The sequence below is a fragment of the Oncorhynchus nerka genome, linkage group LG4, assembly GCF_034236695.1.
Source record: "Oncorhynchus nerka isolate Pitt River linkage group LG4, Oner_Uvic_2.0, whole genome shotgun sequence".
Lineage (NCBI taxonomy): Eukaryota > Metazoa > Chordata > Actinopteri > Salmoniformes > Salmonidae > Oncorhynchus > Oncorhynchus nerka.
In genome coordinates, this window is record NC_088399.1 from 48190766 (window position 1) to 48218620 (window position 27855).

The 27855-nt window shown below is 44.1% G+C and overlaps 1 protein-coding gene and 1 pseudogene across 1 annotated transcript; one reads left to right on the forward strand and one right to left on the reverse strand.

Annotated features, from left to right (window-relative positions):
- Positions 1-5807: 5807 nt before the first annotated feature.
- LOC115128751 (peptidylprolyl isomerase domain and WD repeat-containing protein 1-like) lies at positions 5808-7795 on the forward strand (annotated as a pseudogene).
- Positions 7641-26312, reverse strand: LOC115126595 (E3 ubiquitin-protein ligase TRIM23). Its single transcript, XM_029656247.2, is given in 12 exon segments — positions 7641-8813; positions 8911-9035; positions 10156-10266; positions 10376-10505; positions 10611-10745; positions 11323-11538; positions 11806-11988; positions 14204-14482; positions 14697-14818; positions 19672-19834; positions 26204-26263; positions 26265-26312. Coding segments are annotated over 12 exon segments (1737 nt in total). The 5' UTR covers positions 26298-26312; the 3' UTR covers positions 7641-8633.
- Positions 26313-27855: the final 1543 nt, after the last annotated feature.

Here is a 27855-nt window from a genome sequence, read left to right on the forward strand (position 1 = left end):
ACCCCGCGGGGTCAAAATGATCACAAGAACGGTGAGCAAAAATCCCAGAACCACACGGGGGGACCTAGTGAATGACCTGCAGAGAGCTGGGACCAAAGTAACAAAGCCTACCATCAGTAACACACTGCGCCGCCAGGGACTCAAACCCTGCAGTGCCAGACGTGTCCCCCTGCTTAAGCCAGTACATGTCTAGGCCCGTCTGAAGTTTGCTAGAGAGCATTTGGATGATCCAGAAGAAGATTGGGAGAATGCCATATGGTCAGATGAAACCAAAATAGAACTTTTTGGTAAAAACTCAACTCGTCATGTTTGGAGGACAAAGAATGCTGAGTTGCATCCAAAGAACACCATACCTACTGTGAAGCATGGGGGTGGAAACATATGCTTTGGGGCTGTTTTTATGCAAAGGGACCAGGACGACTGGTCCGTGTAAAGGAAAGAATGAATGGGGCCATGTATCGTGAGATTTTGAGTGAAAACCTCCTTCCATCAGCAAGGGCATTGAAGATGAAACGTGGCTGGGTCTTTCAGCATGACAATGATCCCAAACACACCGCCCGGGCAACGAAGGAGTGGCTTCGTAAGAAGCATTTCAAGGTCCTAGCCAGTCTCCAGATCTCAACCCCATAGAAAATCTTTGGAGGGAGTTGAAAGTCCGTGTTGCCCAGCAACAGCCCCAAAACATCACTGCTCTAGAGGAGATCTGAATGGGCCAAAATACCAGCAACAGTGTGTGAAAACCTTGTGAAGACTTACAGAAAACGTTTGATCTCTGTCATTGCCAACAAAGGGTATATAACAAAGTATTGAGAAACTTTTGTTATTGACCAAATACTTATTTTCCACCATAATTTGCAAATAAATTCATTAAAAATCCTACAATGTAATTTTCTAGATTTTTTTTTCTCAATTTGTCTGTCATAGTTGAAAACACAGCGTGGGAATTGTAGTTCGCATGGCGCCATCAGTGGGCGAATGTAAGCACTGAAAACCCTACATACGGAGAAGGGGTTCTGAGAGTTAAACCCTAACCTTAAAGAGGAACTGCACCCGATAACTTGGCCTAGTTTTTTGGGTTGCTCTTCAAGAAATGCTAGCGGCCATGACAGAAGCCAAACCTGAGTTGGCTTGGGGGAGGAGTTCCCTGATCCTGGTGCAGAATACACAGGGTTTTCCCCTCCCCATATTGACTGATACCATTCAATTCAATAATACAAAAAGATGATACAATAAACGTTTAATGCCGAATGGCAGGTCTCTCTCCATTTAGAGACATCAGCATCAAGCCGTCTGTCAGTCTGGACTTCATCACATCATCTTGCAAGTCTCCATGTTCTGGCTCCATGCATGTTTCTGTGAACACAGTCACAGTTCTAATACCATTGGCAATTAGATTAGATCATATCTGACACAAACAGGTACTTTGTTGAGGTTTGAAAAAGTCACACTAAACCTATATAATTCTGTTCTCCCCATCGACGGCCGTTGGTGAGCAAGCAAGAGGTGAGGCTGGAGGTAAGGTCTTTGCCAGAGCCCCATTGATGGGTATAGCAGCATAAATCAGCTCCTGGCCCCTCGTCAAAGATACTCGTCGGTCACACACAAAAACACACACAGAGCACTGATCATATTATCAATTGTGGTTATGAATAGCCTGGTGGAACCAACCTGATCGCCTTTCTATTTCACTTCAGATATCATCAACTGTGAAGTGAAATAGAAATGGTGAACACAGCGATCAGGCTGGTTCCACCAGGCTAGGTTATAACCATGACGTTATTTGCATCTAAGTGGAAATTAATCAACAAATAAGGTCAGTTTACATAAATTATGTTTCAAATGTGTCAAAGTAATGACGTTACTTTCTGTATTTAAAAAAAATGATGAGCCTGCAAAAGCTGTTGCTGCTGACGGATGAAGGTTGCTGGCTGGACACTTGCCAACATGTGGATGACTGTTCCATTCATGGGAATGCTCACAGTGAGCATTGATGCGGATGAGGGCCCCTTCACTGAATGTTAGGCTGCAGACCGAACATCTCTCGAACAACTGCAGCAGGCAATCTTATGAGATGGTGTTGACCGGAAGGGCCTTTGAAAGGGGGATTTTCACATAACGCGCATTACCTGTTGTTGATGAAGCCGTCTGTGTCATCAAGGCAACAACTCGGGTCATTATCAGAGGCCTCATGATGACGTGTCCATTTCTTAGGAGTCGAGGGAGACTGGCAACAACAGAGGAGGTGTCACAAGGGTACTTGTGTCGCATGACACTTTTCTTCTTGAGGTCTTGCCTGACAAGTTGTGAAAATAGCAGGTAAATAGTGAATGAAATGATTTTTGGAGGTGGCTAAACCATTGCAATCACATTGCTGGACATGTTATGATACCCACCTTTGCTCCTTCTGGTAGGTCCCGGCATCCATTCATGACCAAGGGGATCAGTCTGGCACCCAACGGTATACTTTGTTAAACAGAAAAACAGGGTCAACGATTGTCATCTTTCAATTATAAACATTGTTTGAGAAATAACGTATCTAATTTAATTTGGAATCATATTATATGCTTTACAGATGTAAACTGACTGGCTCCAGATTGGATTAGATTGAGGCCTGTGACGCCGTTACTCGCAAATTGGTATCTCCCTAGCGAGTGGGTATCTCCCTAGCGAGTGGGTATCTCCCTAGCGAAGTTGGTAGCTCTGCTAGGGACGATAATGATCTCACTACCGGTAAGATCACCACCACTGGGGACCAACATATTGGGGTTTTCAGTCTCAAACGGCCGTGATCCTTTGAACGCATTGGTTGGTGACGATGAAACAAAGGAGCCCCATTCAATGAAGGGAAGCGGAGGGGCGATTTGCATGCGGAACTTGGTTGGTGACGATGAAACAAAGGAGCCCCATTCAATGAAGGGAAGCGGAGGGGCGATTTGCATGCGGAACTTGGTTGGTGACGATGAAACAAAGGAGCCCCATTCAATGAAGGGAAGCGGAGGGGCGATTTGCATGCGGAACTTGGTTGGTGACGATGAAACAAAGGAGCCCCATTCAATGAAGGGAAGCGGAGGGGCGATTTGCATGCGGAACTTGGTTGGTGACGATGAAACAAAGGAGCCCCATTCAATGAAGGGAAGCGGAGGGGCGATTTGCATGCGGAACTTGGTTGGTGACGATGAAACAAAGGAGCCCCATTCAATGAAGGGAAGCGGAGGGGCGATTTGCATGCGGAACTTGGTTGGTGACGATGAAACAAAGGAGCCCCATTCAATGAAGGGAAGCGGAGGGGCGATTTGCATGCGGAACTTGGTTGGTGACGATGAAACAAAGGAGCCCCATTCAATGAAGGGAAGCGGAGGGGCGATTTGCATGCGGAACTTGGTTGGTGATGATGAAACAAAGGAGCCCCATTCAATGAAGGGAAGCGGAGGGGCGATTTGCATGCGGAACTTGGTTGGTGATGATGAAACAAAGGAGCCCCATTCAATGAAGGGAAGCGGAGGGGCGATTTGCATGCGGAACTTGGTTGGTGATGATGAAACAAAGGAGCCCCATTCAATGAAGGGAAGCGGAGGGGCGATTTGCATGCGGAACTTGGTTGGTGATGATGAAACAAAGGAGCCCCATTCAATGAAGGGAAGCGGAGGGGCGATTTGCATGCGGAACTTGGTTGGTGATGATGAAACAAAGGAGCCCCATTCAATGAAGGGAAGCGGAGGGGCGATTTGCATGCGGAACTTGGTTGGTGATGATGAAACAAAGGAGCCCCATTCAATGAAGGGAAGCGGAGGGGTGATTTGCATGCGGAACTTGACAAAAGGGGGCATGATTTCAAATCAAATCAAATGTTATTTGTCAAATGTGCCCGAATACAACTTTTCCATGAAATGTAAATAATCCTGTGGCCATTTGGTTATCAGTCTTATGGCTTGGGGGTAGACGCTATTAAGGAGCCTTTTGGTTCCACCGCTTGCCGTGCGGTAGCATAGAAAACAGTCTGTGACGGGAGTCTGAATTTCTTTTGGTCTTTCCTCTGACACCGCCTAGTATATAGGTCCTGGATGGCAGGAAGCTTGGCCCCAGTGATATACTGGGCTGTACGCACGACCCTCTGCAGTGCCTTATGGTCAGATGCCAAGCAGTTACCATACAAGGCAGTGATGCAACCGGTCAGGATGCTCTAGATGGTGCAGCTGTATAACTATTTGAGGATCTGGGTACCCATGACAAATCTTTTCAGTCTCCTGGGGGGGAAAATGTGTTGTTCTGCCCTCTTCACAACTGTCTTGGTGTGTTTGGACCATGATAGTTTGTTGGTGATGTGGACACCAAGGAACTTGAAACTATCAACCCGCTCCACTACAGCCATGTCGATGTTAATGGGGGCCTGTTCGGCTCACCTTTTCCTGTAGACCACGATTAGCTCCTTTGTCTTGCTAATATTGAGGGAGAGGTTGTTGACCTGGCACCACACTGCCAGGTCTCTGACCTCCTGCGGGGCCAGATGGATTACCAGGACGTGTACTCAAAGCATGCTCGTACCGTACCACCTGGCAAGTGTCTTCACTGACATTTTCAACTTCTCCCTGACCGAGTCTGTAATATCTACATGTTTCAAGCAGACCACAATAGTCCCTGTGCCCAAGGAAGAGGAGGTAACCTGCCTAAATGATTTACCGCCCCGTAGCACTCACGTCGGTAGCCATGAATTGCTTTGAAAGGCTCCCGGATACCATAGACCCACTCCAATTCGCATACTGTCCCAACAGATCCACAGATCCACAACAGATCCACAATCTCAATCACACTCCACATTGCCCTTTCCCACCTGGACAAAAGGAACAGCTATGTGAGAATGTGGTTCATTGACTACAGCTCAGCGTTCAACACCATAGTACCCTCAAAGCTCATCACTAAGCTAAGGAACCTGGGACTAAACACCTCCCTCTGCAACTGGATCCTGGACTTCCTGATGGGCCGCCCCCAGGTGGTGAGGGTAGGTAGCAACACATCTGCCACGCTGATCCTCAACACTGGAGCTCCCAAAAGGTGCGTGCTCAGTCCCCTCCTGTACTCCCTGTTCACCCACGACTGCATGGCCAGACACCATCATTAAGTTTGCAGACGACACAACAGTGGTAGGCCTGATCACCGACAACGACGAGACAGCCTATAGGGAGGAGGTCAGAGACCTGGCCGGGTGGTGCCAGAATAACAACCTTTCCCTCAACGTAACCAAGACTAAGGAGATGATTGTGGACTACAGGAAAAGGAGTACCCCAGCCATAGACTGTTCTCTCTACTACCACATGGCAAGCGGTACCAGAGTGCCAAGTCTAACCCGGACTATTTGCATTGTGTTCACCCCCCAGCCCCTCTTTTACGCTGCTGCTACTCTCTGTTTATCACATATGCATAATCACTTTAACTATACATTCATGTACATACTACCTCAATTGGGCCGACCAACCAGTGCTCCCGCACATTGGCTAACCGGGCTATCTGCATTGTGTCCCACACCACCCGCTCTTTTTATGCTACTGCTACTCTCTGTTCATGATATATGCATTGTCACTTTAACGATACCTACATGTACATACTACCTCAATAAGCCTGACTAACAGGTGTCTGTATATGGCCTTGCTACTCTTATTTTCAAATGTCGTTTTACTGTTGTTTTATTTATTTTCTTACCTACACACACACACACACACCTTTTTTTCACACTATTGGTTAGAGCCTGTAAGTGAGCATTTCACTGTAAGGTCTACTACACCTGTTGTATTCGGCACACGTGACATTTAAACTTTGATTTGATTCCTCTGCTCTGTGTGTCTTGTGTAGTTTCCACCCGGGCCAGTGTGAGTGGATCTACAACCCAGATGATGCTATCTGCTGCGTGGCTCAGAGAAATCCACCGGGAAGATCTTCGCCTACGACGGACGGGGAAGCAACGAGAAGCTCCATACCTTCGACAAGATACACTCCTCTCCGCTGTCCCAGGTCCGCCTCAACACCAGATACAGGGTCATCATTTCTGCAGAAAAGGCTGGAATGCTGGAGTATTGGACCGGCCTACCCAGCGAGGTCAAATTCCCCTGGCACGTGGACTGGGAGTATAAGACTGGCACAGACTTGTATGAGTTTGCCAAAAACAAAACCTAACCAACCAGCCTGGTCTTCTCCCACGACGGTAAGATGTCTACTATCGCCACCGACAGGAAAGTCAGAATCTTCCCGCTTCCTGACGGGGAAACCGATGAGGGTGTTTGATGGGTCGTTATCGGTAAGTTCCTAACTTTCACAATCGGGTCTTTACTTTATTTCACATTGCTATTAATAAACTGTGCTATATCTTATAATCAAGAGATTTGTCATTTTAAGTCACAAGATACTGACAAATTGGTAGCCAATTCACTGTTTCCCACATTTCCCAGTGCATTTATCTGAACTGTGGTCATTTCTCTGACCTGGTCCTTTTAGATGGCCAGAGCTGCAGCAGATGAAGCAGCAGCTACCAGACATGGAGTTTGGTCAGCGGATGGCGGTAGAGAGGGAACTGGAGAAGGTGGACGAGATTAGGCTCACCAGCATCATCTTTGACGAGACGGGTCACTTCGTCCTCTACGGAACCATGCTGGGCATCAAGGTCATCAATATGGAGACCAACAGGTAGCGTTTGAATGGTCAAAATGCACTTCACAGTAATACCCTCTAAACACAGTGGTTGTCAGCCTTGGAGAGCTACAGAGTGAGCAGGCTTTTGTACCAGCCCTGCACTAAAAACCCTAAGTCGATTTATCAAGCTCTTGATGATAAATTGATTAGTTGAATCAGTTGTTTTTAAGGCTGGACTGAATCAAAATGTATTTGTCACCTGTGTGTGGTCAGGTGTGTGCGTATCCTGGGGAAGTTAGAGGACAGCCGTGTGGTGAAGCTCAGCCTGTTCCAGGGGGTTGCGTGCAACACAGCTCCCACCATCGAGATGAAGGCATCAGACAACCCGGCCCTGCAGAGCACAATGCCAGACCCCACAATCTTCTGCACTGCCTTCAAGAAGAACCGCTTCTACATGGTGAAAATTCTGTCAACTTTTTTTGTCCTGGAAGGGCAATTGTAGCCCCTGTAAAAGAGAAACGGTATATTACTGTTGCTCTCTTGTAGTTACATTCTTTGATATATTTTGATCCGCATTCTATAATTTGTCACTACAACTTCCTTTCTCTTGGTAGTTCTCCAAGAGGAGAGCCAGAGGACACTAAGTGTGCAGAGTCAGAAACGTGTTCAACGAGAAGCCGTCTGAGGTGGTGATGGCTGCTACCCAGGCTGAGGGCCCCAATTTGCAATGCCAAAGGCTCTGTCTGTTAACTCTCCTCAGAACCTACAGTGTTGCATTTGATTGTCTCACCAGTCGGTGTGCTATTATTACATTCCTTTTTTTAAAGTAAAAGTCTTGGATTATTCAAGAATGCATCTTGCGGTCTCTCATTCCATGTGTCCTCTTTTCTTGGACGTGTGAAATGAATAAAGCAGGGTCTTATTTGGGACCATTCAGGGGAACATTACAGAACGTTCAGATAGAAATATCTAACATGATTCTATCTGCAACTTCTCTGGATGGGTCAGACCATATTCAGACATTCATCAGTTTGTTTTTATTTAATAGCGTCACATTATGAATCATTTACAAAAAACATCAAGTCCGAGTAACAAATGTGCGGCTGTGCACTGTGCTTCTAAACGTTTCAAAATCACATCAGAAATGGAAGATTTCGCAAATCAAGAGATCCGTTAAGAGTAGAGGGAAAGGTTTCTTCACATGTGCATTTTTGCTTTTTTTTTTACACATAGAAGTAGTAAACACTATAGCAATAAGGAAAGTTAATTCTAACCAAAGGATGGTTCCGCGATACAACAAGAGGCATTGAAAGAGCGTTACTACAGGTGGGTAATGTAGTATGTTACTAAAAATGCAGACTGTGCTAAAACAGAAAATCGAACAAATGTTATTACAGAACTCAACCTGGAGTCCTATAGTCGACAGCAGATATTATTTTTCATTTGGTTTCAAACGAAGCCAGGGTCACATTCAGTAGGGCACAAAATTATGGTACATTCAGATAAATATTGTGTGAAAATCATCCTGTCAATTAATGAAGGAATCATGTCAGCGCTAAACATTTATCTGCAACGTTGCACCGTCCTGAACACAACCCACATGCACCAATGCATTCTTCACAACAACAAAAAACACTCCACAAAACAAGAGGCAAAAATTTAGCTCAGATGTTTCACCAGAGATACAATATCTCGGTTGTTTCAATCAACTCAAAATGGATTGATACAGATTTCAGTAAACTGCATTATTTAACGTAACAGACACTTCTCAACCAAAGTAAATAATAGCTGAATCCAAACCTTCACCGCTTGTGTTATTTTCAGACCGTATGCTGCATTACATAAAATCATCAGTCAAGTGCATTGGTACCGAAGATCGGGTAAGCATCAGGTAAGAAGTTTAGGTAGGTATTTGGTGAAACTGGTCTCTAGGGTATCAATGGGTTATGGGGTAGTTCTAGGGTAAGAGGATAAGGGGTGAGACTGGGTAACAGAAGTTAGTCATCAGGGGAGGTTTAGGCCACGTCCAGTACGCCTGCAGCCACCAGTTGTCGGGACAGCCAGTCCAGGCCCTCGTAGAGCCCTGTGCCGCTGCGGGCGTCACAGCCTTGGATGTGCCAGCTCCTCCCACAGCACAGCTTGTGGAGGCTCAGAAGCTCCGTCATCTCCTCCACTGACTCAGCCCCGGGGACATCCTGCAGATGAGGATAGAGGAATCAATGACTTAATCATCTTTGTGTGTGTGTGTGTGTGTGTGTACTTGTTTCTTGGACCAGAGGGCTGCGTGTGTACCTGTTTGTTGGCGAAGATGAGCAGCAGGGCGTCTCTCAGCTCTTTCTCGGTCAGCAGTTTCGCCAGCTCACTGTGGGCCTCCATCAGCCTGTCTCTGTGACAGCTGTCAATCACAAACACCACCGCTGGAGAGAGAAACTGAGAAAGTCAGGGCCCTATTCATTCATAACCTGTTTCCAGGTTTCCTGGATGAGTAAAAAAACAATTTACTGAAAAGGTTTTGTATAACATACTGGATTTTCAAATTCTCTCTCTTCAAAAGCAGTACATTTGTCATATTTATTGATACAGTAAGGGAAGCAGGTAATATGAAAGAAAGAGGATAGACAGATACACTATTTATATAAAGTATGTGGACACCCTTTCAAATTAGTGGATTGGGCTATTTCAGCCACACCAGTTGCTGATAAGTGTATAAAATCGAGCACACAGCCATGCAATCTCCATAGACAAACAATGGCAGTAGAATGCCCCGTACTGATAAGCTCAGTGACTTTCAATGTGGCACCGTCATAGGATGCCACCTTTCCAACAAGTCAGTCATCGTCAGACAAGAACTGTTCGTCGGTAGCTTCATGAAATGAGTTTCCATGGCCGAGCAGCCACAAGCCGAAGAGCACCATCCGCAATACCAAGCGTCGGCTGGAGTGGTGTAAAGCTCGCCGCCATTGAACTCTGGAGCAGTGGAAATGCGTTCTCTAGAGTTATCAATCACGCTTCACTATCTGGCAGTCCGACAGACGAATCTGGTTTTGCGAATGCCACCTGTCCCAATGTACAGTGCCAACTGTAAAGTTTGGAGGAGGAGGGTCTGGGGCTGTGTTTCATGGTTCGGGCCCCTTAGTTCCAGTGAAGGGAAATCATAACGCTACAGCATACAATGACATTCTAGACGATTCTGTGCTTCCAACTTTGTGGCAACAGTTTCAGCATGACAATGCCCCCATGCACAAAGCGAGGTCCATACAGAAATGGTTTGTCGAGATTGGTGTGGAAGAACTTGACTGGCCTGCACCTTAACCCCATCGAACACCTTTGGGATGAATTGGAAAGCTGACTGCGAGCCAGGCCTAATCACCCAACATCAGAGCCGACCTCTAAATGCTCTTGTGGCTGAATGGAAGTCCCCGCAGCAATGTTCCAACATCCAGAAGAGTGGAGGCTGTTATAGCTGCAAAAGGGGGACAAACTCCATATTAATGCTCAACAAGCAGGTGTCCACATACTTTTGACATTGTAGTGTACCTTGTGTGTTCAGGTAATAGTGCTTCCAGAGAGGTCGTAGCTTATGTTTCCCACCAACATCCCAGATGGTGAACTTGAGATTCTTATACTCCACTGTCTCCACATTAAAACCTAGAGATGACAAGAAGGAATGGCTAATGTCAATAGAATTCAGGTAAATGTCATGTAAAAATGCATAATTTGACACATGCCTACATGACAACGACTGTTGTGGGTTTACCTATGGTAGGGATGGGCTGCATAAACTCGTCCTGTTTCAGCTTGAAGAGGATGGTGGTTTTCCCGGCACTATCCAGTCCCAGGGTCACCACCCGGATCTCCATCTTTGGACCAATGTGGACCCGGTTGTCCTGGAACAGAGAAAAACCATGTCGTCTAAAGGAGGTAACTAATTATCTTTCAATGGAGAGTGTGCCAAGTCTTGAATTCCTACAGAGTAGAGCAGAGTGCTGTACCTTGGTGAAGGTGACGGGGATACCAGCGTCTAGCTGGATGTGGTCGGCCAGCTCAGTGAACTGCTGCTGCTGTTTCTGCAGAGTCTCCAACAGTCTGTTGATCTCCTGCTTGGCCAGAACCACCCTGCAGTCATCCTACCGAGAGAGACGGGAAAGACATCAGTCATGATTACTGGGATGTTTTGTGATACTTGCAGGCAAGAATGCTTGATCTTGCTGTGACAATTCTGACATTTTATATGGCAATATGCAATGATTTTGTCCAATTTTTCACAAATGCGCTGACAAGGGAAAGTGGCTTGACGTGTGACTTGATTGAACCATATTATGTGGTAAATGTGCAGTGATTGGTTGAGAATGCGAGCCCTCTTTTTGTGCTGCGGGGGATGAGTCAGTTATGTCCAATAATATTGCGATGAATTGACTGTTTTATGCTGAAATAGTGCAGTGATTAGTGAAACTGGCAAGCCCTCTGATAATATTGTTGATTTTGGGCATTGTTGATTTTGAAGAAGAAAACAAAAACATTTGCTATCGTAGAATCCAGGAGGGACTGTCCAATTGAACACGCACACAGAAGATCCCAGGAAGAACATAGCGGTGCAAAGCTGCTTATTGAAAACGACGGCACCTTCCGGTGCAAGCAAAGACTGCGTTCCTACGGTGTGCTCTAGATGCTATCCCCCATTGGTGCCCCCTTTTTGGCTCCTACCTGCTGCAGAGTTCTCTCACAGTGCAGGCAGGCAGTGGAGACCTGGGAAAGCAGGATGGCCATGTCCTCCTGCTGCTGCCGGAGCCAGATGAGTCTCTCTCTGACGTGGGCGTCCACTACGCTGAGCGCCATCTCCTCCTGTCTGCACAGTGTCTCGTGGAGGTCGGCGAAGTAGGCCCGTACGCAGGACCGGGCGCTCTCTGCCGTGCCTGGGACCTGGGGAACACCCACAGACGACTGAGTCCATCAGGAATACACACAGCATGAGGAAAGATACACTAGGATTAAACGTCAGCTATTTCACAACTTTTTTTTAAGGAAACAACGTTTGAGGACTTTTCAAATGTAGCCATTGTAAATTGGTAAACACAGTAACAGCTTTACATTGATTATACCTCAATTGCCTAGCTATCCTCTTTGACAACTAAAAGTTATTCTGTTGTATAGAATGCAAAAAAATCATCCACTGCCAGCTGTTCTTACATGTTCAGTGTGTGCCATGCCGATGCCGTCATCCACGGTCTGTTCCCCTCCCTCGATCTGCTGTACGATCCCAACCAGCTTCCTGGAATACTCCGACACCTCCTCTGTGAACGTCCGGATACAGTGGGCCATGTCCAGGATGGATGCACGGATCTGATTGGCTTCTGCCTCCAGAACCACATGCTACAGGAAGGAAGCAATCAGTAAGGAGAAATTAATCAAATCATAGCAGTTGAACAGCCTCAACCTTCCTGCCTCAACACCATAGTACCCGCCAAGCTCTTCACTAAGCTCAGGGCCCTGGGTCTGAACCCCTTCCTGTGCAACTGGGTCCTAGACTTACTGACGGGCCGACCCCATGTGGTGAAGGTAGGCAATAGCACCTCCGCCACGCTGATCCTCAACACGGGAGCCCCACAGGGGTACGTGCTCAGCCCACTCCTTTACTCCCTGTTCACCCATGATTACGCACCAGTGTTTCCATTAGCTGGCAAATGCCGGCAAAAAAAAGAAAAGCGGATAAATAAAAAAAAACTGTCGCCGGCCAAATTGTCCCGGAGAAGAAACTAAACTACTCCACTACAGAGTTGTGAGTCTCGCTCTTCCCTTTCATCCTTGAGCTGTTTCTACAACTCGGAGTCCACCTGTGGTAAATTCAATTGATTGCATGTGATTTGGAAAGGCACACACCTGTCTATATAAGGTTCCACAGGTGACAGTGCATGTAAGAGCAAAAACCAAGCAATGAGGTCGAAGGAATTGTCAAAGAGCTCCGAAACATGATTGTGTCTAGGCACAGATTTTTATTTTACCTTTATTTAACTAGGCAAGTCAGTTAAGAACAAATTCTTATTTTCAATGACTGCCTAGGAACTGGCTGTTCAGGGGCAGAATGACAGATTTGTACCTTGTCAGCTCTGGGATTTGAACTTGCAACCTTCCGGTTACTAGTCCAATGCTCTAACCACTAGGCTACCCTGCCGCCCCAAGATCTGGGAGTAAGGGTACCAAAACATTTCTGCAGCATTGAAGGTCCCCAAGAACACAATGGCCTCCAACATTCTTAAATGGAAGAAGTTTGGAACCACCAAGACTCTTCCTAGAGCTGGCCGTCCGGCCAAACTGAGCAATCGGTGGAGAAGAGCCTTGGTCAGGGAGGTGACCAAGAACCCGATGGTCACTCTGACAGAGCTCCAGAGTTCCTCTGTGGAGATGGAGGAACCTTCCAGAAGGACAAACATCTCTGCAGCACTCCACCAATCAGGCCTTTATGGTAGAGTGGCCAGACAGAAGCCACTCCTCAGTAAAAGGCACATGACAGCCTGTTTGGAGTTTGCCAAAAGGCACCTAAAGGACTCTCAGACCATGAGAAACAAGATGATTCTCTGGTCTGATGAAACCAGGATTGAACACTTAGGCCTGAATGCCAAGCGTCACATCTGGAGGAAACCTGACACCATCCCTACGGTGAAGCATGGTGGTAGTAGGGAGGGACACTAGTCAGGATCGAGGGAAAGACGAACAGAGCCAAGTACAGACAGATCCTTGATGAGAATCTGCTCCAGAACGCTCAGGACCAGACTGGAGCGAAGGTTCACCTTCCAACAGGACAACGACCATAAGCACACAGCCAAGGCAATGCAGGAGTGGCTTCGGAACAAGTCTCTGAATGTCCTCAAGTGGCCCAGCCAGAGCCCGGACTTGAATCCGATCGAACAACTTGCCACCCCCATCTAGCCAGCTAACTAGCTGGGTGAGAGTACTTGACGTCATTCACTGAGGGTCAGTGCTACCTGGGAACCTTGGGACATCCCTAGGCAAAACACTGACCTTAACCCCTCCCATAACCCTGAACCTTGCCATTTTAAAATGTCAACTTCAATGGAATGGCGACGTCCCAAGGATCCCAGCTAGCAAGGACCGTTTACTGATGCAACGCGTAGGGCGAGTGCCAGCACCACATTTTGTGATTGATGTTTTTCTTTTCAAATGACAACAAAATACCAATACATTGAAAATGTGTCCAATGCGGTGTTCCAGCTGGCTAGCATGAGGCAGCTCAGTCTTCAGAGTCTAGGCATTTTGTTTGCTGGAATCATTGCAGTTTATCCTCCCATTCGCTAGAGTAACAGTTTTTCTATAAAAAATATAAAAAAGTATTTCTGGTGCTCTTAAATTGTATTTGGTGCTTACATTAATATTCTTTGTAGGGCTGTTTTTAGCACAATCAATACAAAAAAAGGTTTTATTGGTCATCTGTGAATATTGCCACTCTAAAATCGGAATTGTATCGGATCAAAAAATTCCATATCGGTCGGGTTCTAATAAAAACATATTGTTGTCTCTAGTGGGTCTCGTTGCAAGGAATTCTCCAAGCGGACTCATCCTCCTGCCGTACCTTGTGTCCCTGGTGCTTGCCGTACTCTTTGCACACGCAGCACATGAGCGGCCCAGGCTGGCAGATCTCCTCCTGACAGACAAACTCGATAGCGTGGACCTGATGCTGCGGGCACAGAGTCTTCTCGTGGGGCTTGTCTGCCAGGGGTACCCGCCGGTGCTTGGCCAGGGTGCGGGTGGAGTGGGTGAGCTGGGAGCAGTTGGCACACAAGTGGGTGGCACACACCGTGCAGTACATAGATGCCGTGTGGCTCTCGTCCTCGTCACAGCGGATTACACTCTGGAAGGAAAGGGAAGAACATAGGATAGTGTTACTTCCTTAATGACAACGCATGAAATGTATGTTTGGCTGGATGATGAAATGTGAATAAATAAATAAATAAAACAGGCAGATCAAAGCAAAGTCCCATGTTGCCTTCACCTATCCTCTGTGTTTTCAGATAGTTGCAGATGACAGATGGGAGGAACCCAGGGCAGGGGTAACAACTGCCTACCTCTCCCATGCCTTTGAGGGACTCCTCGGCCACGCCCAACTGGCTGGACGCTCCATTCTGCAGCCTCTCCAGAAGTTCCAGCAGAGCAAAGTTCTTCTTCAAACCCCACACACCAGAGTCACCTGGGAGAGAGAGATGGATGTCACATCACCGTCACACAGACCAGAGTATGTGAGCCATTGGAAATCCCACTCATCGCTCGTGGAGCGGTCTTTGCGCACCGCTCCGTGGTTCAACGCCCATTCCCCTGCTCTGCAAAAAAAAAAAAAAAGTGATCAGCGCTCACAATTTTTTTCCTTTAAAATGTAGCTCAGACTAAGACTCCCCTTTTTGTTTAACAATAGCCTATATAGAAACCAAAACGTGCCGCATGGGCTGATTAGTTGTCTTGCTATCAATTACACAGGCTGTGTGACCTATTTCTTTGTTGACTCATAACATCTCTGCGCATTAGTGGTGGGGTAGGCTAAATAAATACAACAGAATAGGCCTTATTAGGGGAATAGTGGTGAAATGAAAAATGCTGGGCAGAGAACGCCCAGAGCTCGTGGCTGAGCAGTACCGGAGTGAAATTGGAGCAGGAGAGAAGGCAGAATCGATCCATTACAGCCAAATTACACACGCTCCACTAACACAGGTAATCCCAAACTGGGGCATGCACAACGCCGTCGGGGGGTTAAAAATGTGATTCACATTACAAAATATATACAGTTGAAGTCGAAAGTTTACATACACCTTAGCCAAATACATTTAAACTCCATTTTTACTCATTTAATCCTAATAAAATTCCTTGTCTTAGGTCAGATAGGATCACCACTTTATTTTAAGAACGTGAAATGTCAGAATAATGGAGTGAATGATTTATTTCAGCTTTTAATTCTTTCATCACATTCCCAGTGGGTCAGAAGCTTACATACACTTAATTAGTATTTGGTAGCATTGCCTTTAAATTGTTTAACTTGGGTCAAATGTTTCAGGTAGCCTTCCACAAGCTTCCCATTGATTTGGGTGCATTTTGTCCCATTCCTCCTGACAGAGCTGGTGTAACCGAGTCAGGTTTGTAGGCCTCCTTGCTCACACATGCTTTTTCAGTTCTGCCCACACATTTTCTATAGGATTGAGGTCAGGGCTTTGTGATGGCCACTCCAATACCTTGACTTTGTTGTACTTAAGCCATTTTGCCACAACTTTGGAAGTATGCTTGGGGTCATTGTCCATTTGAAAGAGCCATTTGCGACCAAGCTTTCTTGAGACTGACTGTCTTGAGATGTTGCTTCAATATATCCACAATTTTCCGTCCTCATGATGCCATCTATTTTGTGAAGTGCACCAGTCCCTCCTGCAGCAAAGCACCCCCACAACATGATGCTGCCACCCCCGTGCTTCATGGTTGGGATGGTATTCTTCGGCTTGCAAGCCTCCCCCTTTTTCCTCCAAACATAACGATGGTCATTATGACCAAACAGTTCTATTTTTGTTTCTTCAGACCAGAGGACATTTCTCCCAAAAGTACGATCTTTACCCCATGTGCAGTTGCAAACCGTAGTCTGGCTTTTTTATGGCTGTTTTGGAGCAGTGGCTTCTTCCTTTCTGAGCGGCCTTTCAGGTTATGTACATATAGGACTCGTTTTACTGTGGATATAGATACTTTTGTACCAGTTTCCTCCAGCATCTTCACAAGGTCCTTTACTGATTTGCACTTTTCGCACCAAAGTACGTTTATCTCTAGGAGAAAGAACTTTCTTCATCCTGAGCGGTATGACGACTGTGTGGTCCCATGGTGTTTATACTTACGTACTATTGTTTGTACAGATGAACGTGGTACCTTCAGGCGTTTGGAAATTGCTCCCAAGGACAAACCAGACTTGTGGAGGTCTACAAATTTTTTTTTCCTGAGGTCTTGGCTGATTTCTTTTGATTTTCCCATGATGTCAAGCAAAGAGGTACTGAGTTTGAAGGTAGGCCTTGAAATACAGCCACAGGTACACCTCCAATTGATTCAAATGATGTCAATTAGCCTATCAGAAGCTTCTAAATCCATGACATTATTTTCTGGAATTTTCCAAGCTGTTTAAAGGCACAGCCAACTTAGTGTATGTACACTTCTGACCCACTGGAATTGTGATAGAACTCACTGTGTCTAAACAATTGTTGGAAAAAATACTTTAAAACAAGAAATTTGTGGAGTGGTTGAACAACGAGTTTTAATGACTCCAACCAAAGTGTATGTAAACTTCCGACTTCAACTGTATATATAAATGTATTTTCTTCACATTTTCAAACAGTCCATTTATATTTATCAATGACAACCTCACATTCGGGTGAGGTTGTTTCTCACCTGAGTAGCCTCGTTTCACTGCCAAAAATTAAACCATCTAGTGTTCAGTGACACAACAACACAATGTCAAATACATGTAGCCTAGTCAAATAACTAACACAATAACCGCTACTCTCTAGCGGGAATTCCACTAACGGTCCGTATGTAGCCAAACGTAGCTGCTGCTCATGTTGGTATCTGTACTGATGGAGTCAAAGCCATGATAGGGAAACATAGTGAAGTGGTAAAGCGCGTGCAAGCAGTTTCTCCCGACGCCACTTGGGTACAGTGCAGCATCCACCAAGAGGCTCTTGCTGCCAAGGGAATGCCTGACAGCTTGAAAGAGGTTTTGGACACTACAGTGAAAAGGGTTAACTTTGTTAACTTCTCTAGGGTAGGGGGCAGCATTTGGAATTTTGGATGAAAAGCACGCCCAAATTAAACTGCCTTCTACACAGGCCCAGAAGATAGGATATGCATATAATTAGTAGATTTGGACAGAAAACACTCAAGTTTCCAAAACTGTTAAAATGATGTCTGAGTATAACAGAACTGATTTGGCAGGCGAAAACCAGAGAAAAATCCATTCAGGAAGTAGGAATATGTTTTGTTGTAGTTATCTATCCAATGCCATTATAGTATCCATTGACTTAGGACTCAAATTGCAGTTCCTATGCCTTCCACTAGATGTCAACAGCCTTTAGAAATTGTTTCAGGATTGTATTCTGAAAAATGAGGTCGTAAGAGCAGTCTGAATGAGTGGACCCTGCCATGCCACAGAGCTTTTTCCATGCGCGCGACAGAGAGAGTGCCTTTCTTGTTTACCTTTTATATTGACAACGTTATTGTCCGGTTTAAATATTATCGATTATTTAGGCTAAAAACAACCTGAGGATTGAATATAAACATCGTTTGACATGTTTCTATAAACTTTACGGATACAATTTGGATTTTTTTGTCTGCCTGTTGTGACTGCGTTTGAGCCTGTGGATTACTGAAGAAAACGCGCAAACACAACTGAGGTTTTCGGATATAAAGAGAGACTTTATTGAACAAAAGGAACATTTATTGAATAAATAAATGTCTTCTGAGTGCAAACATATGAAGATCAAAGGTAAGTGATTAATTTTCTCTCTATTTCTGACTTGTGTAACTCTTCTACTTGGCTGGTTACTGTTTGTAATGATTTTTCTGCTGTGCTATGTTCTCAAATAATTGTAAGGTATGCTTTCGCCATAAAGCATTTTTTAAATCTGACACAGTGGTTGGATTGACAAGAAGTTCATCTTTAAACCTATGGAAAATAGTTGTATCTTTTCTGAATTTTTATAATGAGTATTTCTGTATAGGAATTTGGCGCTCTGCAATCTCACTAGATGTTGGCCAGGTGGGACGCTAGCGTCCCACATACCCTAGAGAGAGGTTAAAGCAAGGCCCCTGAACTCATGTGTATTTTCTGCACTATGCAATGATGTGAGAAGAGACCACGTAATGCTTTTACAACATACAGAAGTGCGCTGGTTATCAAGGGGCATTGACACTTTTTTATTGAGAGACGAGCTGAAAGTTCTTTACTGACCATAACTTTCACTTGTCTGACTGCTTGCATGATGACAAGTTTCTCACACGACTGGCCAATCTTGGTAATGTTTTCTCTTGCCTGAATGATTTGAATCTAACATTACAGGGACTCCGTAACTATATTCAATATGGGGGACAAAATTGAGGCTATGATTAAGAAGTTGGAGCTCTGTGTGTTGTCCTTGTTAATGCAGACACAGGTCTTTCCATCATTGTATGACTTTTGTTGTGCGCAAATGAACTCAAGCTTACGGATAATGTCAAATGTGGTATAGCGAAGCACCTGAGTGAGTTGGGTGCGCAATTACGCAGGTACTTTCCAGAAACAGATGACACAAACATCTGGATTCGTTATCCCTTTCATGCCCTGCCCCCAGTCCACTTACCGATATCTGAACAAGAGCCTCATCAAAATTGCAACAAGTGATTGTGAAAATTTTATTTAAATCAGAAGCTACTGCCAGATTTCTGAATTGGGCTGCGCTCAGAGTATCCTGCCTTGGCAAATCGTGCTGTTAAGACACATATGCCCTTTGCAACCACGTACCTATGTGAGAGTGGATTCTCGGCCCTCACTAGCATGAAAACTAAATACAGGCACAGACTGTGTGAAAAATGATTTAAGACAGACCCTCTCCAATACAACCCACCATTGCAGAGTTGTGCATCCCTTCAAGCACACCCTTCTCAATAACCTGTGGTTAGTTATTCACAATTTTCAATGAACAAATAAGGTTTTATATGAAAGATGGTTAAATAAAGAGCAAAATGATTTATTATTATTTGTGCTCTGGTCCTATAAGAGCTCTTTGTCACTTCCCACAAGCCAGGTTGTGACAAAAACTCACACTCATTCTTATGTTTAATAAATGTATCGTATAGTGTGTGTGTGGCAGGCTTACAATGGCAAAAAAACGATTTTTGAGAGTGTGCTAACCCTGGTGCTAGAGGGGTTACACAGCTGGAGGTGGAATGTTTGAAGGGGTACGGGACTATAAAAAGTTTGGGAACCACTGCTCTAACACATACACAGGAAAACAATAGGCCTGTATAGAAACCAAACCCTACAGAACTCACCCAGTTCAGTGACCTGTCTGTCAAAGGGGCAGCGGACGGCTCTACCATGCAGGGGCAGTCGGGTCAGACAGTCATGGCAGACCGTGTGACCGCAGAGCAGCAGCCGGGGGACCTTGTCCCCTTGGAGAGAGAATACATCCTCACACACACCACACTCCAACACCTGGGAACCACAACAACAATAACACAAAGACAGGTTTAGCCAGACACCCACACACTTGGATGGATCACTCTTCATTGCATATCATCTCAAAATGTATTCATTTGTCCATGGCCTGAGATTAGAAATATGCCTTAGTTATTCTATAATTATCTTCAAAGTAATGACTCGGGATGTCGGGTTTGAAATGAAAGATTATTTTAGTAATACTACTTGTTCACGTTACATTTAACAACTTTAGATTCTACAAAACAATAAAAGAAAGTTGCTAACGAAGGTCAGGATAATCACTTGTCACTTGTACAGAACTGGTGCGTTCTCCCCTCTTTCGACTACCTGTCGTAAAGACATTCTAGAATTTGCAGTCAATGGCGTAATCCAATACAATAGAAATATGTACAGTTGAAGTCGGAAGTTCACATACACTTAGTTTGGAGTCATTAAAACTTGTTTTTCAACCACTCCATAAATTTCTTGTTAACAAACTATAGTTTTGGTAAGTCGGTTAGGACATCAACTTTGTGCATGACACAAGTAATTCTTCCAACAATGGTTTACATACAGATTATTTCACTTTAAATCACAATTCCAGTGGGTCAGAAATTTACATACACTAAATTGACTGTGCCCTTAAACAGCGTGGAACATTCCAGAAAATTATGTCACGGATTTAGAAGCTTCTGTTAAGCTAATTGACATAATTTGAGTCAATTGGAGGTGTACCTGTGGATGCATTTCAAGGCCTACCTTTCAAACTCAGTGCCTCTTCACTTGATAACATGGGAAATTCAAAAGAAAATCAGCCAAGGCCTCAGAAAAATTTTTGTAGACCTCCACAAGTCTGGTTCATCCTTGAGAGAAATTTCAAAATGCCCGAAGGTACCACGTTCATCTGTACAAACAATAGTACGCAAGTATAAACACCATGGGACCGCTCAGGAAGTGGTATGACGCTTTCCGTCTCCTAAAGATTAATGTACTTTGGTGCGAAAAGTGCAAATCAATCGCAGAACAGCAAAGGACCTTGTGAAAATGCTGGCGGAAACCAGTTACAAAAGTATCTATATCCACAGTAAAACGAGTCCTGTATTGACAATAACCTGAAAGACCGCTCAGCAAGGAAGATGCCAAAACCGCCATAAAAAAAAGCCAGACTACAGTTTGCAACTGCACATGGGGACAAAGATTGTACTTTTTGGATAAATGTCCTCTGGTCTGTTGAAACAAAAAGAGAACTGTTTGGCCATAATGACCATCATTATGTTTGGAGGAAAAGGGGGAGGCTTGCAAGCCGAAGACCACCATCCCAACCGTGAAGCATGGGGGTGGCAGCATCATGTTGTGGGGGTGCTTTGCTGCAGGAGGGACTGGTGCACCTCACAAAATAGATGGCATCATGAGGACGGAAAATTGTGGATATATTGAAGCAACATCAAGACATCTGTCAGTCAGAAAGCTAAAGAGATGACTAAGGAGATGATTGTGGACTTCAGGAAACAGCAGAGGGAACACCCCCCTATCCACATCGATGGAACAGTAGTGGAGAGGGTAGCAAGTTTTAAGTTCCTCGGCATACACATCACAGACAAACTGAATTGGTCCACTCACACTGACAGCGTCGTGAAGAAGGCGCAGCAGCGCCTCTTCAACCTCAGGAGGCTGAAGAAATTCGGCTTGTCACCAAAAGCACTCACAAACTTCTACAGATGCACAATCGAGAGCATCCTGGCGGGCTGTATCACCGCCTGGTACGGCAACTGCTCCGCCCTCAACCGTAAGGCTCTCCAGAGGGTAGTGAGGTCTGCACAACGCATCACCGGGGGCAAACTACCTGCCCTCCAGGACACCTACACCACCCGATGTTACAGGAAGGCCATAAAGATCATCAAGGACATCAACCACCCGAACCACTGCCTGTTCACCCCGCTATCATCCAGAAGGCGAGGTCAGTACAGGTGCATCAAAGCTGGGACCGAGAGACTGAAAAACAGCTTCTATCTCAAGGCCATCAGACTGTTAAACAGCCACCACTAACATTGAGTGGCTGCTGCCAACACACTGTCATTGACACTGACCCAACTCCAGCCACTTTAATAATGGGAATTGATGGGAAATGATGTAAATATATCACTAGCCACTTTAAACAATGCTACCTTATATAATGTTACTTACCCTACATTATTCATCTCATATGCATACGTATATACTGTACTCTACATCATCGACTGCATCCTTATGTAATACATGTATCACTAGCCACTTTAACTATGCCACTTTGTTTACTTTGTCTACATACTCATCTCATATGTATATACTGTACTCGATACCATCTACTGTATGCTGCTCTGTACCATCACTCATTCATATATCCTTATGTACATATTCTTATCCCCTTACACTGTGTATAAGACAGTAGTTTTGGAATTGTTAGTTAGATTACTTGTTGGTTATCACTGCATTGTCGGAACTAGAAGCACAAGCATTTCTCTACACTCGCATTAACATCTGCTAACCATGTGTATGTGACAAATAAAACTTGATTTGATTTGAGCTTGGTCGCAAATGGCTCTTCCAAATGGACAATGACCCCAAGCATACTTCCAAAGTTGTGGCAACATGGCTTAAGTACAACAAAGTCAAGGTATTGGAGTGGCCATCACAAATGGCCATTTCACATTCTTAAAATAAAGTGGTGATCCTAACTGACCTAAAACTGGAAATTTACACTAGGATTAAATGTCAGGAATTGTGAAAAACTGAGTTTAAATGTATTTGGCTAAGGTGTATGCAAACTTCCGACTTCAACTGTATGTAGTTCTCTCAATCTCTAATACAATTACATATGTAAATAACTGAAGAAAATATCTTTAGATACAGCTCAATGACTTACCTGTAAACATTAACTCTGTAACCCATTAAAAGTTACAACATTAATGTCCACCTCCTGCCACTATAATTGTCATGGCATACTTTTAAGATTGAAAGCAATCAAATTAAACAAACTATGTTTTTTAACCAGTGGATTTTGTCCATCCTCCACCGATTCAGAATGCCATTTTCATAGTCATGGCACACTGTGTGTGAGAGCCAATGATATATACAGTACCAGTCAAAAGTTTGGACAGCTAGTCATTCTAGGGGTTTTCTTTAGAATAGTGAAGGCATCAAAACAATGAAATTACACATCAGGAATCATGTAGTAACCAAAAAAGTGTTGAACAAATCAAAATATATTTTCTGTTGTGAGATTCTTCAAAGGTAGCCACCCTTTGCCTTGATGACAGCTTTGCACACTCTTGGCATTCTCTCAACCAGCTTTGTGCTTTGTTAAAAGTATTTATTTTGAAAGAAACCACTACTAAAGGACACCAATAATAAGAAGAGTCTTACTTGGACCAAGAAATACAAGCAATGGACATTAGACCGGTGGAAATCTTTCCTTTGGTCAGATGAGTCTGAATCTGGGATTTTTGGTTTCAACCGCTGTGTCTTTGTGAGACGCAGAGAAGGTGAACGGATGAAGCATGGAGACACTGTCAGTGATATATTTAGAATTCAAGGCACACTTAACCAGCATGGCTACTACAGCATTCTGTAGTAACACACCATCCCATCTGGTTTGCGCTTAGTGAGACTTTTCAACAGGACAATGACCCAACACACACACCTCCAGGTTGTGTAAGGGCTATTTGACCAAAGTGGGTGGTGGTAGATGATGCAGGGAGGTCGGCCTCCACAATCACCCAACCTCAATCCCAATTGAGATAGTTTGGGATGAGTTGGACCGCAGAGTTAAGGAAAAGCAGCCAATAAGTGCTCAGCATATGTGGGAACTCTAAGACAGTTTGAAAAGCATTCCACATGAAGCTGGCTGAGAGAATGCCAAGAGTGTGCAAAGCTGTCATTAAGGCAAAGAGTGCCTATTTTGAAGAATCTAAAATATATTTTGATTTGTTTAACATTTCTTTGGTTACTACATTAATCCATGTGTGTTATTTCATAGTTTTGACGTCTTCACTATAATTCCACAATGTAGAAAATAGTAAAAATAAAGAAAAACCCTTTTGACTGGTACTGTATATACACTGGATGACTGATAAGGGGCACTGCCACCGTGACTCCATCTTGGCAAAATATGTTTTACAAATGGTGGGGAAGCTCTAGAAATGCATTTATACACATTCATGCTCCTACTGGGGAGTGCCGGTGGCTTCAAAGCCTTTCAAAAGCCAAGACATAGCATCAGCAATCCAGGGTTTATATACACTGAACAAAAATATAAAAACGCAACATGTAAAGGGTTGGTCCCATGCTTAATGTGCTGAAATAAATGATCCCAGAAATGTCATACGCACAAAAAGCTTATTTTTCTGAAACTTTGTGCACAAATTTGTTAGTGAGCATTTCACCTTTGCCAAGATAATCCATCCCCCTGACAGGTGTGGCATAACAAGAAGCTGATTAAACAGCTTGATCATTAGACAGGTGCACCTTGTGCTGGGACAATAAAAGGCCCTCTGTGGTGTTGTGTTGAACAACGCCACAGATATCTCAAGTTTAGGGAGTGTGCAATTGGCATGACTGCAGGAATGTCCACCAGAGCTGTTGCCAGATAATTTAATGTTAATTTCTCTACCATAAGCCACCTACAATGTCATTTTAGAGAATTTGGCAGTATGCCCAACCATCCTAGCAACCGCAGACCATGTGTAACCACGCCAGCCCAGGACCTCCACATTCAGCTTCTTCATCTACGGGATGGTCTGCGACCAGCCACCCAGACAGATGAAACTGTGGGTTTGTACAACCGAATAATTTCTGCACAAACTGTCAGAAACTGTCTCGGAAGCTCATCTGCGTGCTCGTTATCTGCACCAGGCTATTGATCTGACTGCAGTACGGCGTTGTAAACGTCTTCAGTGGGCATATGCTCACCTTCGATGGCCACTGGCACGCTGGAGAAGTGTGCTCTTCACAGATGAATCCTGGTTTCACCTGTACTGGGCAGATGGCAGACAGCGTGTATGGTGTCGTGTGGACGAACAGTTTGCTGATGTCAACGTTGGGGGGGTTATGCTATGGGCAGGCATAAGCTAGGGACAACGAACACAAATGCATTTATCAATGGCAATTTGAATGCACAGATACCGTGATGAGATCCTGAAGCCCATTGTTGTGCCATTCATCCACCGCCATCCCCTCATGTTTCAGCATGATAATGCATGGCCCATGTCGCAAAGATCTGTAAACAATTCCTGGAAGCAAGCTGAAAATGTCCCAGTTCTTCCATGGCCTGCATACTCAGACATGTCACCCATTGAGCATGTTTGGGATGCTCTGGATCTGTGTGTACAACAGCGTGTTCCAGTTCACACCAATATCCAGCAACTTTGCACAGCTATTGAAGAGGAGTGGGACAATGTTCCACAGGCCACAATCAGCCTGATAAACACTTATTTTTATTTATTTAACTCGGCAAGTCAGTTAAGAACTAATTCTTATTTACAATATCTATGCGAAGGAGAGGTCTCAAGCTACATGAGACAAATGGTGGTCACACCAGATACTGACTGGTTTTCTGATCCACACCCGTACTACATTTTTTTGTTTGCATCTGTTTTCCCTGTCATGTGAAATCAATAGATTAGGCGCTAATGAATTTATTTCAATTGAAGTAACTCAGTAAAATCATAGAAATTGTTGCATGTTGCATTTATTTGTGTTCATTGTACATCAATGGTAATAGCTATTGAAGATTGAAATCTTATGAAATAGACAAAAAAGGCTTGGATTTTTCTCCATCCACCCGATTCAGAAAATACCATATTCATAGTCATGGCAGGCTTGGTTTGATAGTTATTGAGGAGCGTGAACCGAATATCCAATATAAAACACATTTTACCCCTACATTTAACCTTCTTCTTCTTGAACTGCACTGTTTGTTACGGGCTTGTAAGTAAGCAATTCACGGTAAAGTCTACACATGTTCTATTCGGCGCATGTTGCAGATAAAGTTTGATTTGGGTTCAAGAACTGAATAAATTATGCGGTATCAAGCCAGCTACAGTTAATGTTAACATACAGCTATGCTAATATATGCATCCAAGTGACAGGTGAAGTTAACGGATGCAATTAATTGCAGACAGAATCACCATCTGGGTTTGGTGGATTTCATGTCTACGCAGACACAAAAACTGCAGGCCGATCGTTTGACACTGCAGTGACGCCCTGGCCGCAGAAGCATACGAGAAGCCAAGAAGGCAGAATTGAGCGCCCTTGCTGGCCGTTTGAATAAACCGCCGGATTCGACCGGTAATATCGCCCACAAATATTGTTCATATGCTTCTTCAGACGTATAAGTATTCAACCAACCTTCACCGTGTTGCCTGTGGCCCCTCTACCGTGCCGAACACAGACGTCCATCGTTGCTGCTGTCCGGTTTGTTCACACCCATAGCAACCGCCATCCGATGACTAAACCATTCCCACGGTGTCAGTGTGAATCCGAAAATGTCTGTGTGGAATATCTGTAGACCGCCAACTAAATTTGAGAAGTTGTATTTATGAAATGTAACTTTGGTGTTTTGTATCGATAAGAAAAAACTAATAGGTTTGGTTATTTACATTTTAAAAATCAATAATGAAACTGGCGATTATTTATCACCCCTAATATGGACATGGAAGAGTCCGTCAGCTTTTTCCGTCAGTTCCACGGGTTGTGAACTTAGCGCCCTCTTGCGTTCTTTCTGCAACACTAAATTCACAGTTTCTAAACCTGTACAACAATTTCATGCTGTTACTGTCTTTGCCTGTACTGTCGTAACCCAGTCTCTCATTAACTATGTACTATATGTACAAATAAGCACAATGGTAAGTATCTCATTAACTATGTACTATATGTACAAATAAGCACAATGTTTTTATGTACTAATAGCACAAACTCATGATGCATTGCGCTCACAACCATAACACCAGAGACCTCTGATGCCACGCCACTTCTCAATATCTTTAAACTTGATGCGCACCGAGTTTGCGTTATTAGTACAAATAAACATAACTGTTTATTTTAGCTATTAGCTATTTTACGGTGAGAACGCGAGGTAAGTCATTTTTAGGACATTTTTAGGAAAATTCTGTATTTCGGCCCGCATAACTCTAATCTCTTATTTTATTTCAGTCAGTTATGTATATTGGTTTATCTTGTAGACAGGACCTGATATTTATTTGCTCTGGACAACAGTATCTTGTATTTTTTTTATTTTGTACATTTAACTAGGCAAGTCAATTAAGAACAACTTCTTATGTACAATGACCTACCAAAAAGGCCTCCTGAGGGGACGGGGATAAAAATTAAAAATAAACGTTTTTTTTTTTTTTGTGAGGGGGTTGCCTGCTTTCCGTGTACATTTTGCCATTAATACGTGTCACATATCAGTCTGCAAACAATGTAAAAAAATTAAACATCATAAAGCCAAACATGGTCTCCTTTTTGTTTTCTTGAGTAAGGCAGCTCCAAAATGCAGGTGTTTCAACCTAGCTCTTTCTGTGGTGGTGGGGCAAGCCAGCAGAAAATACGGAGCATTGTGCAGTGATTGGCTCAGTGTTCTGTCACTCATGGGGACACTACGTCACTGCCAAGTCTAAGGGTAGAGCTCTAAAATTCTAGCCCCTTGGGTGCTGCCATAGAGTTACATTGGAAGTGCCTATCAAATAAGGCTCAAGGTCATTAGCCACAGATAAAATGACGTCAAATCACGTTATGTCTACAGTAGCTTTGATTGGACTGATCATGTCAACATCATACTTTCAAAATCTTAGCTAGCAGTCATCAATCATCATGAATGAAGTCGACAATCTACTGGCAAATCCTTTTTAATCCTTGTCATATGAAGATAAATAATAAAGATAAATTATAGATAAAACGTATCGTGCACATCGGCCATTAGACATAAACATTACACAACAAGTTGGAAATCGCAAATTCAACAATGAGTGGTTTGGAAGGAATCAGTTGCTAACTGCAAG